This window comes from Cynocephalus volans, chromosome 14 (assembly GCF_027409185.1).
Source record: "Cynocephalus volans isolate mCynVol1 chromosome 14, mCynVol1.pri, whole genome shotgun sequence".
NCBI lineage: Eukaryota > Metazoa > Chordata > Mammalia > Dermoptera > Cynocephalidae > Cynocephalus > Cynocephalus volans.
This window is the reverse complement of record NC_084473.1, coordinates 66,769,503-66,785,955: the sequence shown is the minus strand read 5'-3', so window position 1 is coordinate 66,785,955 and position 16,453 is coordinate 66,769,503. Positions and strand designations below refer to the sequence as shown.

At 33.2% G+C, this 16,453-nt stretch overlaps 1 protein-coding gene across 8 annotated transcripts in view; it reads left to right on the top strand.

Annotated features, from left to right (window-relative positions):
- TIA1 (TIA1 cytotoxic granule associated RNA binding protein) overlaps positions 1 to 16,453 on the top strand; it is a 31,574-nt gene that overhangs the window by 5,979 nt on the left and 9,142 nt on the right. For 2 of the 8 annotated variants that reach the window (XM_063077709.1, XM_063077708.1), the window contains exons 2-7: positions 4,451 to 4,547; positions 7,546 to 7,644; positions 8,156 to 8,210; positions 8,383 to 8,415; positions 9,684 to 9,771; positions 13,019 to 13,094. In XM_063077709.1, the coding sequence (XP_062933779.1) occupies positions 4,451 to 4,547; positions 7,546 to 7,644; positions 8,156 to 8,210; positions 8,383 to 8,415; positions 9,684 to 9,771; positions 13,019 to 13,094 (448 nt within the window). Of the gene's footprint in view, positions 1 to 4,450; positions 4,554 to 7,545; positions 7,645 to 8,155; positions 8,211 to 8,382; positions 8,416 to 9,683; positions 9,772 to 13,018; positions 13,137 to 16,453 lie in introns of those variants that run through there. The other 6 variants (XM_063077707.1, XM_063077706.1, XM_063077712.1 and 3 more) reach the window with 4 other exon arrangements.

Below are 16,453 nucleotides of genomic sequence, written 5' to 3'. Positions count from 1 at the left end.
TAATCAAGCCACAGACTGTCTCGGGAAGGATATTGCTACCACATCCACTGAGGACCAGATACCACAACTTCCACTGGCACTGGACATTGAGACTTCACTGTTGTTATTTGCCAACAGAATGGATTCTCTTCAATCTCTACTTCTTTAAGTCCTGTCTGTGAATTCTGTGTTCAGCACTTTTATCTCTAATTGACCTAGCCTGTATCATGTGCACATTCTAGATGCAAGGGAGGCTACAAAACCATATCTGGCATTTTCAGCTTATGTAGGGAGTCAGGCTCTGCCATAGGGTAATGATTTCTCTAAAAATAGGAAGGAAGATGTTTGATTTCTAAAAAGAAAAAAATAATTTACCATGCATACCTCTTAAATTCATTCTGTTAATAGGAAATTCTTTGGCTTCAGAAACAGAATAGTATGTGACAAAGTATGGAAAACCTAAAGAAACATTTATATGTAAAAATGAGAATGAACTGTAAGGTATAAAATAGTCTACAGACAATAAGAAATTTTACTTTTACACTGAAAGTATCTTGGGTATAAAATAGTCTTCAGATTTTAAGTTTGTGCTTTATGTCTCAAATTAGTACTTATTTAGCAAATAGACTTGGAAAGTCACATCCTTAAGTTGTTTCTAAAAATCTGAGGTAGGTATTAATGATTCATTTATTGGTAAAAAGGGAAAAGATTAATGGGTTCATTCCTCATATTGATTATTTTTATTTGCACAAGTAAGAAAAGGAGATTTTGTCATTTGAATAATATGAAAATGTTATCTGTGTTAACTTGTAGTTTTTTCTTGTTTTGGGTTTTGGCATCTGGCCAGTACAGGATCTGAACCCTTGACCTTATTGTTACAATGCCATGCTTTAATCAAACTTGTGGTTTATTGTAATAATGTCAAAAGTTGAAAGCAAGTTTTGTGTGCACCTTCCTCTGAAGAGTATTAGTCTAAATAGTTGTGTGTAGAGTTAATTGATAGAGCCTCCTGGAGCTTACAGTATACAACATGCTACGTTAAGTGAATAAAATGTAAAGGCTATACAAACCTTAGTGGTTCTTTTAAGGTCTCTTATTCTTACTGCTTTTTATTACCTGTCTTTTTTATTATTATCATTACCTATCTTCAAACTAGGTAATATCACCCAGAAAATATTTCTCAGGGAATCTTAGATGATTTTGCAAACAGTAAGAGGTAGAACTCAAGTTTTCTGAACACTGTCTACTTGTCACTAGATTCTCTAGCTTTAGCAAAATATGTACTAGAATTAAAATTTCAGAAGAGCCATTTTTTCATTTAGACTTATGCAATCCTCAGAATTTCTTATAGGCATAAGAGTCAGGTGAGAAGAGACACAGAAGAGTTACAGAGATAGTAGTGTTCTCACATAACTTTCATCTAGCTTCCCTTAATGTTAACATGTTACATAACCATAGTACAATTATCAAAAAATAAGAAATTAACATTGGTACAATACTCACAGGCTTTATTCAAATTTCCTCAGTTTTTCCACTAATATCCTTTTTATATTCCAGGATCCAATCCAAGATACCACATAGCATAGTCATCATGTCTCTTTACTCTTTCAATCTGTGAGATGTCCTTCATGACCTTGACACTTTTGAAGGGTACTGTTTCTCTACTGTACAGTGACTACTTTTTTCTTTTTTTTCTCTTTCACTTGTCTCTACTTTTTTGTTAACATACTCTGTAAGTTAGAAGTGAGTCACTAGGGCTAGCCTACATTCAAGGAGAGGAGAATTAAGATTTACTTTCTAGAGAGAGGTGTATCAAAAGAATTTGTAGTCATATGATAAAACCACCAATTCATTGGTTAAAACCAATAATTAATAAATATTTTAGAGGACATACTTTGAGGCTGGGCAAATATCCTTTTTCTCCTTAAAATTTCATCAACTAATTTCAGCTTCCATGGGTGGATCTTGCCTATAGCAATTATTACTGTGGTGTTTTTTTGTTTGTTTTGGCAGCTGGCTGGTATGGGGATCTGAACCCATGACCTTAGTGTTACAAGGTGTGTTCTAAACAACTGAGCTAACCAGCCAGCCCTGCTGTGGTGTTTTAATGGTGATTTTCTATTTCTCTCATTCCTTCTACCTATATTAATTATTGTTCTGCAAGAAAAAGCTATTTTGCGGCCAGCCCGTGGCTCACTTCGGAGAGTGTGGTGCTGATAACACCAAGGCCATGGGTTTGGATCCCTATATAGGGATAGCCTGTTGGCTCACTTGGAAAAGTGTGGTGCTGACAAAACCAAGTCAAAGGTTAAGATCCCCTTACTGGTCATCTTTTAAAAAAAAGAAAAAGCTATTTTTTCCCCATCCAGGATTCAGTCAAGGACTATTCATTGTATTTGGTTGTCAGTGCTCCTTTTAATTAAGAATAGTCCTCTTTTTTTAAGGACAATCATTTTTTGAAGATAGTGATTTGTTTTGTAACATTTCACATCTGGGTTTGTGTAATTGTTTTGTATGCCCAGTATCCTGTAAATTTAAATCTAGTTTTAAGCTTGGTTAGAATTAGGTTAGACTTTTTTGATGCAAATACTTCATAGGTGATACTGTGTAATTCATATTATACATACCAGATCTCATTGCTCATTTGTTAAAAGATTTAGAGTTTGATCACTGGGTCATAGTGGTAATAGCCAACACTCTCATTTTTAAAGTAGGATTTTACCTTTGCAGTTAGTTAAGTAATCTGTGTGATAACTTTGGCCCCCTATGAATATCCATTTTCACACCAACCTTTCACCTAGTAGTTTTAGCATAAATTAATGATCCTTGCCTGAATCAATAATTTCATTGTTAATTTAATGCTATCTACAATAATTAAATTAACTGGTATTCTTCTGTAAAGGAGAGCATTTCCTCATTAACCAGAGGTATTATATTATATTGTTCTGGAGTTCCTACTTAAAAGGCAGGATAAATGCTTAATTCTTTCCCTTTACTGATTTTCAGAATAAGGACTTGGTGTAATAAAGAATTCCAATATTGGCAAATCACTGTTTGGTAAATGTTACTGTTACTTTTTCTTTTTTTGAGTACCATCATTCTACCTGATCTTTAAATGTTTGTTCCATGAGACTCAGCAGTTCTCCCTTTGTAATCTTAACCTATTCCATTGGCTTTGTTATAACACTTAGTATGTGTTTGTTGAATGGTATATGGAAAGAAGAAATTGAATCCACATTTTGTGGGCATGTACAGATGTTTATTTTTCTGAGGAGAGAGTTCATACCTTTCATCAAATTCTCTGAAGAGTAACTGACAGAAGAATGAGAAGCTATAGTTTTGGGAGATTACATTCTCTGATTGCAGAAGTGATAGATCTCTAACACTGTTAACATGCCTAGAAGTAATTTCATTTGAAAGTCCCATTTTTTGAAACCTTATTTATAAACCCTTTAAATAAAGATCATCCCAATCACGTGGTCTTGTAATACACTATATTAGTTAAGTTTATTAGTCACCAACTCATGTTACCTGGAATCTTTCTCCCTTTCACCCCTCTTCCACTGATGAGTGGTGGTCAATGAAAGGTTTCTTTTGTGAGCATCTACAACACCTAAGTGACTTACTTATGACTTTCAAAAATTTGTTCATTGCATAACCAAAGTCTGCGTTAGACAATGTTCAGGGAATTATGTGAATGAAAAATTGGGGGAAGGGCTGGCCCCGTGGTTCACTCGGGAGAGTGCGGCGCAGGTAGCACCGAGGCCGTGGGTTCGGATCCTATATAGGGATGGCTGCTGTGCTCACTGGCTGAGCATGGTGCAGATAGCACTGTGCCGAGGGTTGCAATCCCCTTACTGGTCAAAAAAAAAAATTGGGGGGAAATTAATGTTCTCAGTAATACTATAGAAGTAGAAATAATTGCAGTGCTTCACAGGATTGATTGTTTAAATATTCTGTATATCTAATAGTGATTCATTTGAGACTTTTTAAAACTTATCTTCCTAAGGTAAGCCTAGAAACTTAGATACAAGCAACAGGTTTAATTTGCATAACGTTGACTAAAATTCACATGGACACATTAGCCTCCTCTCTACTAGCAGTGTCTAATAAATTTAAACATACCATATTTTATGTCTGTTTTGAAAGAGATAAAGTGTTGAAAAACTTTTATGAGCTGCTGTCAAATAGTATAGTTTAAGGGCTGGCTGGTTAGCTCACTTGGGAGAGCACAGTGCCGGTAACACCAAGTTCAAGGGTGCAGATCCCAAAACTGGCCAGCCACCCAAAAAAAACCAAAAAAAGAATACTTTAATGCAAAGACCTGCCTACTCTCAAAATTCATTTTTCAGTAAGCAACTTTAGAAGCTGATGCAAAACAAGCAAATTTAAAATGGTAAATTGTTAAAGGAAAAACAAGCAAAAAAACCCCCAAAATAATGAAATGGTAAATTGTTTTTCTGTTTTTCAGATATGTTGGTAACCTTTCCAGAGATGTGACAGAAGCTCTAATTCTCCAGCTCTTTAGCCAGATTGGACCTTGTAAAAACTGCAAAATGATTATGGATGTAAGGGTATTTTACTTAGTTAACTTCTTTTTTTTTTTTACACATTACTTAAAGCCATTACTTCCAGGAATTCTTAGTTTGTATGATCTACATACATAGGGATTTTAGCAAATTTGTAATGAATCCATTTTGATTTTGTTTTGTTTTTTGTTTTTTAAGACGAGTTAAGAAAAGCAGTGGGAATGGAAAAATAACAAAGAAATATGGAACTGGTTGTGGTCAGTTAATTGTAAACACTACCACACTTGGACCTGCTATGAATTCATTTTGACAACTGAGTTTAATTTGTTTTACTAAATAAAGGAAGAAGAGAATAGAACTAATCATATCTAGAGCAGACGAGAACCATATGTATGTAGGCTCTTTTTTTAAGGTGCATTGAGGTATCAGAATTGTTTATATATAGTGTTGATTGGTTAGTCTAGAAATTCAGTTATTACAATTCAATTAGGAAATGGGATAAAAAATAATAGACATTTGATAAAGTAAAAGTGTTTTAACTTTATTTTTAAAGATCGTGATTCAAGTTTTTCTTGTATTTAGGCAATTCCTGTCTGTATTAGTCCATTTCTGTTGCTTATAACAGAATATCTGGAACTGGGTGATTTGTAAGAAAATGAAATATATTGCATACAGTTTCAGAGGCTGGGAAGTCCAAAGTCCAGGGAACACATCTGGTGAGGGTCTTTGGTGGTGGCTTTACAGCAACATAGGGCTCTTACATGTCAGGAAATGGCAGAGCAGAGAGAGAGAGAGAGAGAGCATCTCATGCACTCTCCTTTTAAAGACCTCAGAACCACTCCCACCACCACACTTAAACCATTCACAATGGCAGGGTCTTCACAATCCCCTCACCTCTTGAAGGCCCCACCTTTCAATTACCATAATAGGATTTCCCTCCCTCAACAGTTACAGTGGGAATTAAGTTTTGGGGGAAATTAAATCCAAGCTATATCCATCAGACCTTAATGTGTAGGAAAGACATTGAATTCAGTCATCTGTTTGATGTTTCCCCTGAGTCATAATATGCATAAAACGACAAATTTATCCACATACTGGCCAGTACCAAAATAAAACAAAAATAAATAAAAAGACAAATTAAAATTTTTTTGTTGAGAAAGACAGTGCTAAAGAGAAATCCTTTTATCCCGTAGTTTCCCCTTCCTTTAAACTAGGTATTCTTTTCTGTAGGAAAGAAAATCATGTACATGTGTATATGTATCTGCTACTTTTTTTCCTGTTTATTCCAGTTCAACTCTTTTTTACTTGGTATTTCAAAAAGTAATTGTTTAGTCAATTGGCTTTGATTTGTTGTCCTAGATCTTAAAATGTAAGATGATGGGGAGTTTAAAACCAGTCTTACCTTGATGTAGATCTCCTTCCTTATCCCAGTAATAGCATTTATGGAATACTCACTTAATTCAATGCATTATCACAAAGATCCAATAGAAACATTATAAACAAGATTATTCTCATTTAGTATAAGGAAATGAGGCAAAGCAAGGATGTAAACCCCAATTGATCTATCTGAATATGAATCTTCTCCATTAGTTTGAATGCTGTAGTCTCTTTTCTCCCTGTCTGGGCAGTGATTACTAGGCAAAATATTAATGACTGCCTGACCTACAGAATAGTTAGGTTAGCTTTTGCTGTTTTGTATAAATCTTGGACTTTGATCACTCAAACGCTTAGATATTTATTATTCAAATCTAAATTCTACTCTATTCACATTTATGTATTTTATACTTCCTGGAGTATAAAAGCTATATAATTATACACCAATACACATGCGCGCGCGCACACACACGCTTAACGTTCTTATTATTCAAAGGGTTAATTTTTTCTGGATACAAATTTAGTAAAACATGAGTTCTTTTTCATTTGTTTGCTCTACTCTTAAGTACAAGATACTTTTTCTCACCATATTCTAATGCCTGTCAGCTTGATCTTTGTAATAGAATTCCCATTAAGTGTATCAATTTCAGTTATACAATTTTTACATTCTCTAGTTTTTTACAAACAAAATATAGTCCCAATATACTGAATTTTATGGTTGCCTTCTTGCTCTAAAAATTCTTAAAAATCATTGCCAGTGACTTTTTTTTCTTTTTCTTTTTTTGCGGCTGGCTGGTATGTGACTCTTTTAAACTATTAAATGTGCTTGAAACAAAATGGTATATTCCTCTATTCTAGTAATGCTCTAGTCTTTTGAATTAGTTTCTTAAACAGTTCTGTTTAGAAGATTATGGAAAGAATTTTAAAATGGACTATAAAGTCATTTTGTATTTTGCACTATTAGGTATAAAATATTTGATGTTTTTTCCGCTCCTTAAATGTATAATGTACATCCAGGCTTTACTGATCATATAAACCCAACTACCTGAAACAACAACAGAAAAGGGGAGAGAATTTTTAAAAGTCTTCCAAGCAGGCAAAAAGTCCACATTCTAAAACCTATGCTAAAACTACTTACCAGAGAACCTCTTCAGTTTTCAGAGCCTGTTTACTTATATTTTAGAAACAGGTTTAAGAAGGTTGACTGAGGTTTTCTGCTTTTTAGCAGGTTAGAAGCAGCAAGGAGAGAAGTACATTTATAGCAGAAAAAAGTAACATATAACAGGGAAATGATAGAAAAATGATATAAAGCCAAAGCAGGACTTGAGAACATAGGAGTCTAGTCAAACTTAATCTCTGTAGCTTACAGAAATGATTATATGATGATGGGGAGAAAATGTATATATTTACAGCTCTCCACTTAGGACACTTAGTCATTAATAGAAAAGTAAATGATAGTAGTATAGTATGACTGTTGAAGACGATAACTTTCTATAAAAAGTTGAGTTTTTAGATAAAACTAATTTAGATTTAAAAAGTAATTATCTAGCGAATTACTAATAACTGAGATATTTAAAACTTGGTTAAAAAAAAACTTTACGTAATTTTAAGGTAGTGAGAAAATAAAGCTTAAGATTCTCTTTCTTGTTTCTTCTCCCAACAGACTGCTGGAAATGATCCATATTGTTTTGTGGAGTTTCATGAGCATCGTCATGCAGCTGCAGCACTAGCTGCTATGAATGGACGGAAGATAATGGGTAAGGTAAGCTGTCATAATTAAGGTGATTTGCACTGGAAAATTTTGTAACATATATTTCCTTTTTAGAAGCATATTCACTTTATAGCAAAGATCACTTATTCACAATTAATATTAAAAAGGTGGGGTAAAGCTTTTGTAAGGCAGAGGCCTGTGTTTGTGTTAATATTCTACTTGGTGCTGTGCACATGGTAAATACTAAAATATTTGTTGAATTACTCAAGCTTGGATGAAACGTCTAGGAACACTGAATGCTAATAGAGAAGGATAAAAGGAAAAAAATTATCAATACTTTAGGTAAGAAAAATTAATTAAATGTTAACAGAGACATATAAAGATTAGGATTTGTCAACATTATTTGCCTAAGTAGGTCAAAAAATAATTATTGAAACTGACCAGAACTGGTATCCCCTTGAATATTTTCTCTCAAACATATAACTTGCTATGTGTTCATAGATGCAAATTCTGATTTTGAGCTTTATTTTTATGGAGTATAAATGTAGAAAAATTTTTTCAGGAAGTCAAAGTGAATTGGGCAACAACCCCCAGCAGTCAAAAGAAAGATACAAGCAGTAAGTATATTTTATACTCTTTGAACGTTTGTTTTTATTATACCCAGTAGTTTTATTGTAAAGCATATAAACATCATACATGTTTGCAGTAATGTTTTGATCGTTATCCTAAGATATGATTTAATGTGTTTGTGTTAATAAATTTAAGAACAAATCTAATCTTTGTCATCAGGTAGTACCGTTGTCAGCACACAGCGTTCACAAGGTAATTGTATCTTCTTAAACATAAAATGAAATCTCTTGAAAGGGTATTCACTAACCACTTGAAGTTTTTTTGTTTGATATTGGGGGTGGGGGGAGGGAGGAGATAGTATTGCTATTTGTCTCTCTGGCAGTATTTTTTTTCCCTTCTTCCCAGTGTTGACCAAGTGTGGCTTGTCCACTATTCTGTTGCTAGCTCAAGCTCTCTGACCCCCTTGGTAGCAGCTGATGCCTTAGAAATACTTTCACCAACAAAAGGGCAAGGTATTCTGCTTCCTTGAGGTCACTGTCTGGGCTTCATACCCAGATCTTCCAAATGCTTGAGTTGCTTCTGAAACTGTGTTTCCCAAAGAGCGATCCAGTATGTTGCTTAAGGCCTGCCAAATAGGGGTAACTTTTCTTTCTGAATATACTTTGTCAAAATTGGTATTTATGTCCACTTTAAAGTGTTGGTCCAACAATTTTACATTTTGAAAGTGGGTTTTTTGGGGGGGTTTTTTTGTTTTTTGGTTTTTTTTGAGAATTGTCTTTTTTTAAAAACATCAGATATGGGATGGTTATTTCTCTCCAATGCTTTTTTAATGGTTCTGATATAAAATGAAGGGATTACTGTTTTCATTCTGTTGCCTTCAGTCTTAGTTCACTTGCACATGGATTCACATAAACTGAATGGTGTAATGTCTGGGCAACCAAAACAGTTGGCTTTTGAGAAAACTGTCAAATACTTTAACATCAAACTGTTGCAATGCAAGGTATTTCTTTGATTGTTCTTCACAAAATATGGTTAAATCAGGTTTATCACGTAGCTAACTTCAGTAAATTGTCTTAACTGAGGCAAATCTAGTCTACATAACTCACAATACCACTATTTTATTTTAATTTGTAAAGCTTTAATGTAGTGGTAAACTGAATACAAGTAAATAGTTACTATTAGAGTGGTAACTAAGTCGTCAAACTTTTTGCAGAACTGAAACTTGTTATATATTAGCTTATTTTCTTAGACCAATAGAGTAATTGACTGTAAATAGAAATATAACTGTCAGTTTCCAGTTAGATATATCATCGTCTTTTTAGGAGACTCTTTCCTCTATTGTTACCTGATTCATTACATTTAAAATTGATAGGATTTGTATAGATATAGAATAGTGTTTTATTTGTACTTTATTATAATCCATAAATTATTTTAAGAATACTTTATTGGATAGATTTTAGTATTTTTTAAATTCTAAAATTTTCTTTTTCTTTTCACTTCCCCTTCCTTCCCCTTATAAGATCATTTCCATGTCTTTGTTGGTGATCTCAGTCCAGAAATTACAACTGAAGATATAAAAGCTGCTTTTGCACCATTCGGAAGAATATCGTAAGTAGCAGAAGATTAATGAAATTCTTTTAATTAGAAACAATTTTATGTAGAAGTAATTTGAAAATAATTGTAATGTGAATTTTGGACACTAATTTTAACACTTGAATATAATCAAATTACATTGTTTAGGGATTATTCAAGAAGTTAACGTCAATAGATTGTTTTCCTATTGATGTTTAAATCTTTGGTCTTCAATTATCTTAAGATCCTTTTTCAATTAACATTAGCTTTTAAGAGACAAATTTGCCATTATAGTTTTTTATATAGGTGTCTTGTTAGCTTGGTGATAATCTTTAGTTAATTTGTGCTATGATTAAGGAATTAAGGCTCTTTTGGCACTTCTAAATATATAATAAATAATACCATGCATTTTGTGTTCATACATTTTAATAAAAAGAAAGCTTAACGATTTAATCTGAAAAGCTAATTTTTCAATGTTATTTCCTAGGTATTTACCCTTTTTATTTTTATTTTTAGCTGTTAACAACAATAATACTGCCTTATAGTATTTTGTGAAGCGCTGTCTTACTTGCATTTGTTATTAATCATACATTGTAGGCCCTTCATAAATATCTCACTCAAGGTAGCATTCATCATAGAAGAACTTTAATATTTTGAAAGGCATGCCATTTTAGAATAAGAATAACAAGTTGTTTATAGTACTTTCTTAGGAGTAATTGTTGCATTTAGAAAACAATTTTTTTAGGGTTTCTGGTTGATTTATTATTGTTCCACTTAGAATAGTTGAAAAGAAACGCTAGTTGTAGTTTAGTTTGAGTAGAGCAGAGATGAGAAAGTGAGGAGACTGGAAAGTAAATGCCAGTAGTATTGGTGATGAATTTTGGGAGTTTTCATTTGAAGAGTTGTGGTTCATAAGTAAAGGATGACAGTGCAATCAAGAGATGGCCAAGTTTAAATGCAGTCATAAGATTAGGGTTTATACATGAACTCTTCTGTTAGATGACATTTTCTTAGTGAGAACTGATTAAGAAAATAAGTAAAACTCTAATTTCTTGATTGTTCCTCTTAATCAGTCTTAGGGTTTCAATAATGGTTAGCTTGCTTTTGGTTATCTAGACTTAGAGAGAGTCTCCTTTGGCCTCTTAGGGGCTCTATAAATCTCTGTATGCAAAATCTTGTGTTTTCCTTTTGATGTGGAGAATCTTTGTAAATTTCACCCTATTCTCAGACCATAAAAGGATTAAGAACCCTGATCTAGATCTTTCCTGTTTATTCCTCAGATATTTTTTTCAGAGAGGGATAAGTAAGAGTTGAATATATTTCAAGGCTAAGATTTCCTAAAAAGTTTTTTTAGCATTGCGAACAGATTAAGTAGCTATTTTACTAAATGCTTTGTTTTTTGTTGTTGTTGTTTTGCAGCTGGCCGGTTTAGTACAGAGATTGAACCCCAGACCTTGGTGTTATCAGCACCATGCTCTAATTCTCTAACCAACTGAGCTAACCGATTAGACATTTAAATGCTTTGACTTTTTAATTGAAGTGGCTTTTTTGAAAACAGGGATTTTAATTTGGGATTAGACAAAGATTGTTTAATAATTGCTGAGTTTTAATTTAAATGACCTTTAAATTTTAGCAGTTTTATGGCTTTTTAATTACAGATCGATAATTTCTTTTTGTTGAACATGTTGGTGTATCATATTAGTCTGTAGATTTTCTCATGGTCCCATAATTATTGCTGTGTACATTTTTTTTTTCTTGGTAAGGCCTTTTTTTAAGTTTTATAATTTTCAATTGAGATAATGTACAAGTCTGAGTTTTAGGCTATTCAAGGAGTACACTTTCTTAAATTAAAGGAACCCTTTGGCAGTTGATAGCATATTTTTCTGATTTGTTGTTAAAGGAGATAAGTTGATAACTATATGTTTAAGGGTTCTCATGATATTCACATATTCTCTATAGAATGCTTATTTATAGAAGGTGTGTAATAAGCATTGGTCTATTAAAATATTTAGTGTAAAAAATATAGTACTTTCCCTAATTTACACAGTTTGAACTCTTCTTTTTCCTTGAGCTTAGGGTATTCCAGCAAATTTTGGTATAGAAGTGAATCAGCTACCAAATTAAATGCATGTGTACCATACAGATAATTTAATAAGTATCTTTACATATTGAGAAGTGACTTGCTCTAGTTTTCCCTTTCACCACCACCTCTTTGTTATTTTGACCCTAAACACTTTATTATCACTCCTAAATTGGTCTAAAATATGCTTATGTATACCTTAATATAAAATTACAATTGCATGGCTTTCTGACTTGGGTTTTTTTGTAAAAGTGCCTGTTTTGTTCATGTGCCCTGAGAGAACAAGCATTGTGACATACCTGGCTAACTTAAATGCAGATTGCCTGTGAAGCACAATTTGAGTCCAATTTTTTGAGGTATGGAGTTTTAGCTATCATGGCTGGGTTTTTACTCAATCTCAAATAATAGGGCTCTGGTTATTTTGCAGAGTGTCTCTGAAGAATGGACAGAATTGCCCTGGCTAACTACAAGCTACGGTTCACAGTGGATAAATGTTGGCGTGCTTTTTTACTTTATGACTTTTTAAAATTTTGCTTTTATATCTTGTAGTTTCCAATCAACCGTATATGAATGCTATTATAAAATTCAGTATAAAATCTTTTCTTGTATAGTTTAAAACTAAAGTGTGTATCTAGTGTTTTTCTTCAATGATTTAACATTTCTAAAAATGTCAAGTTCTCAAAATTTACCCTAGTCCAAAAGGGGGGTATGAATTGATCTGAGAAAATGAAATAATTTAATTTGTAGTTTAGGGAATGTGTAACTTTTTCATTCTTTTAGTTTTTTGTTTTCTATTTTAATTTTTTAATGATTAGGTAGAATATGGTGTCAAATAGCAAATTATAAATTGCATGGTTAAAGAAAGCCATTCATCTAATGTGCCTATAAACCTTATAAGTGGTTAATTCATGTGAATAGCTGCTTTCACCATGCTTAGTATTTAAAAGTTTAAAACACATTTTGAAGTTGGAGGCAATTTCTGTACAATGTGTATTTATATATTTAAGAAGTTATTGATTTGCATGTCTATAAAATTAAGCCTCACTTGCTAATACATGAAAAGTTTTATAGAATGAAAGGTGAATTTGCATTAAAGGTTCACTTTAATGAAGGTGATACATGAAAATGAGTTGTGTATGAAATTCTCATTTTATATCCAGAGACAGTATGTGAACCTAAACTTCTGATTGTTTCTGATTTCAGAGATGCCCGAGTGGTAAAAGACATGGCAACAGGAAAGTCTAAGGGATATGGCTTTGTCTCCTTTTTCAACAAATGGGTGAGCTCAATCAGAAGTGCATGTGCAGTGCTTGAAGAGTAACAAATCGAAATACTCAGTTTGCTTTAATTATTAATCTTTCTTTTATCTACCATTTGTTCATTTCACTAATAAGTAGCACCCTCACTAGAAGATATCTTCTTTTTCCTGTTTGGTCGTATATTCAACATTTATTTAGCACCTGATGCATGCGAAGTGCTGATAAAATGTTTTTGGAATATAGAAAGTAAAGATGTTTAAGTTGTCAGCCAAAGGAAGATGTTGAAAATCTCATTTACAGTAATTCATTATCTCCCTCTTTTATAGTCCAATAATAAATAAAAAGTAGCTAATGAAATGTCCTGATGGGTGGAAACTTTTAAAAATTATATATTAATATATTTGAAAAGTTATTTTTTCCTTTTATTCAACAAATGTTTACTGAACACCAATTTGTGCGAGCTTGAAATTTCTGTTGTCTGCAGGGAAAAAAAAGAATAGTGCAGTACTTATTATGAAAGATTTCCATTATATATTGTTAGGTGAAAGGATAATTTGTGTAAAAGGGAAGGAAACATATGTTGCATGGCGTGTGTGTGTTCGTATTTGTGTTTTCCCCTGCAGGGATAAACAAGAAACTTGTGACAGGGTTTCCTATTTGGGGGTAGGTGACAAGAACTAGGCAGGTGAGGGAAGGGGGGGGAATCTTCTCACTGTATTATAATTTTTGATGTTTGAACCTTGTAAATGTATTATTGCAAGTTCAAATAATTAAGTACTTTAATCTTTTTTAGTACAATAACTGAAATTTCAAAGCAGTTAAATGTAGCAGGATCACACTTTCAAGAATATAGGTGTGCATGGTGGGAGAAGTTACGTGCACTAAGTCTTGGAGTATACACCAATGTTTTGTTAACCTTGAATTTTATTGTTTACTTCTATGTCATAACTAGTGGTTGCCTATGATAAGTATAGAAACACTACCTTCTGTGTTAAAGTGCCTTAGAATGAGTCATTAAGGTTTTTCCATAGTATGGAAAGTATTTTAGAAAGGCTTTTCTTACTTTACTAAATGGAGTATTTCAAATAGATGTTATGTCATTTCTTGATGACTCCAGGTCAAATTTATGAACGTCATTTATTGTAATAGTCTAAGATATAATGGTTCCTTCTGGGTTTTTTTAAAATGTCTCTTTGCAGCTATGCCAAATAGTGTCAAACTGTCATGCTGATAATTTTATGTAAAACTTAAAATTTATATGACAGTCAATTCTGATTATTCCTGACTATGAACTTTTATTATCCAGATATTTGCTATACCTGCTTGCAGTATTTGCCTAAGATTTACTATCCAAATAAAAATTTTGCTCTAAAAATGTTTACATGGCTCATAAGTCCAGGCATGAGAACATAAAATGCACTGCAATTGTATCTCAGCTGTTCTCAAAGTAACATTATAGCTTATGATCAGATTGTTTAAAGGTGTTAATGCAGTATAACTATCATCTTCCCTACATGTAGGAAATTGTCTTCTAAGATAGTAGATAAGCTAGGCTGGCTGGTTGGTTAGAATGTGGTGCTGATAACACCAGGGTCCAGGGTTCTGTCCCTGTACCAGACAGCCATCAAGGGGGGAAAAAAAAAGGAAAGTGCAAAAGCCTGTGAAGAAAGTAGGTAAACCTAAGAGATTGGGAAAAACCCATATATTAGAAGAAAATTTTGGAAATGATAAAGCATATTGAGAGATGAAAAGAGTTAAGCTTGGCCATGTACATGTTCCATCTACCAATTATAAGTTTTTTTTTCTGTGAGATGAGAAAATAAAAATTATGATAGTGTAGTTGGTCCTGAAAGCCTTACTGTTAATCACAACATAATATTTTGGAAAGGTAGGAAAATACCTCATACAATGAAATGGATTGATAGCCACAATCAGTGTTGAGTTCATAAGTTTTTAGAATATTTTAGTGCAATTTAGGGAAATAAGTTGGGGGTTTAGGTGGGTTAGGAATTCACTTTTCCCACTCAAGATTATGAAATATTGGCTTCTGCTTTATAAAAATTAGTATTGAATTCATATTTATATGAATGAGAATCAATAGTCTGTGTGTGGCCTCTGGATTTAGCCAGAGATGGATACAAATTCTGGTGACCATCACAGGTGTAAGTTTGAGTAAGTGATTTAATTTTCCCAAGTTTACATTTCAACTCCTATAAAAGTTGTGATATGTGACAGCTCTGGTGCAGTGCCATGGCCCTCACTGCAATTCTCCCCAGCTCCCTCATATCGTTTCCCATGTTGTGCATGCTATGAAAACCTCAATACTTGTTGAACTTAGCTTCTCTACCTACCCCAAAGTAACTGAATGTTGCTGGAGAAAAGCTGAGTCCAGCTGGTTTCACTTCTAATTTAACCCTCACACACTAGATGAGTATGCAGTACTATTGTGTAAACTTATGTTTCTCTAATACATTTAATTTCCCATTCTTTGTGGTAACTGTTTCATTCCACCCCACTCCACCTCCTCAAATATTCCTCCCTTCTTCCTACATCATCACCCTAAGCTTGACAACCTTATCTCATGCTTCACTGAGAAGGAAAGAAGCTCTCATACAGGAATTTCCTCATCTTTAAGCCACCAAACTTACATAAAATCCATTCACCTTCCCGTTCTTCCTCCTTTTTTTTTTTTTTTTTTTTAAGTTGACCAGTAAGGAACCCTTGACTTGGTGTTGTCAGCACCACGCTCTCCCATGTGAGCTAACCAGCCATCCCTATATAGGGATCCGAACCTGTGGCCTTGGTGTTATCAGAACCACACTCTCCCAAGTGAGCTAACCAGCCGGCCCTTCTTCCTCCTGTTACAGTAAAGGTCATTCCTGTCAAAAGCCAAATTACTTATGATTGAGATCTCACCTGTCTTGCCTTTTCAAGGACTTTCATCCTATGCTGCTGCTGCCTCTTTTTTTTTTTAACAACAGCTTTATTGAGATGTAATTTATAAAATCCATTCATTTAAACTGTATAGTTCACATGGTGTTTTAACACTAAGGTTAAGAATTTGGATCCCCATACCAGCCAGATGCCAGATAAATAAATAAATAAAGTACACAATTCAGTGGTTTTTAGGGAATTCGCAGAGTTATGCAACTATCACCTTAATCAATTTTAGAATATTTTCATCATCCGCAAAAGAAACTATAAATGGAAGCCACAAAAAAACAAATAAATTTTAAAAAACAAACAAAAACTAGAAATGGAATCATATAATATGTGCTGTCCTTGTTTTTTGTTGTTGTTTTTTGGTTTTTGGGGTTTTTTTGTTTTTTTTAAATATAGAAATTTATTTTCTCACAATTCTGGAGGCTAGAAGTCTGAG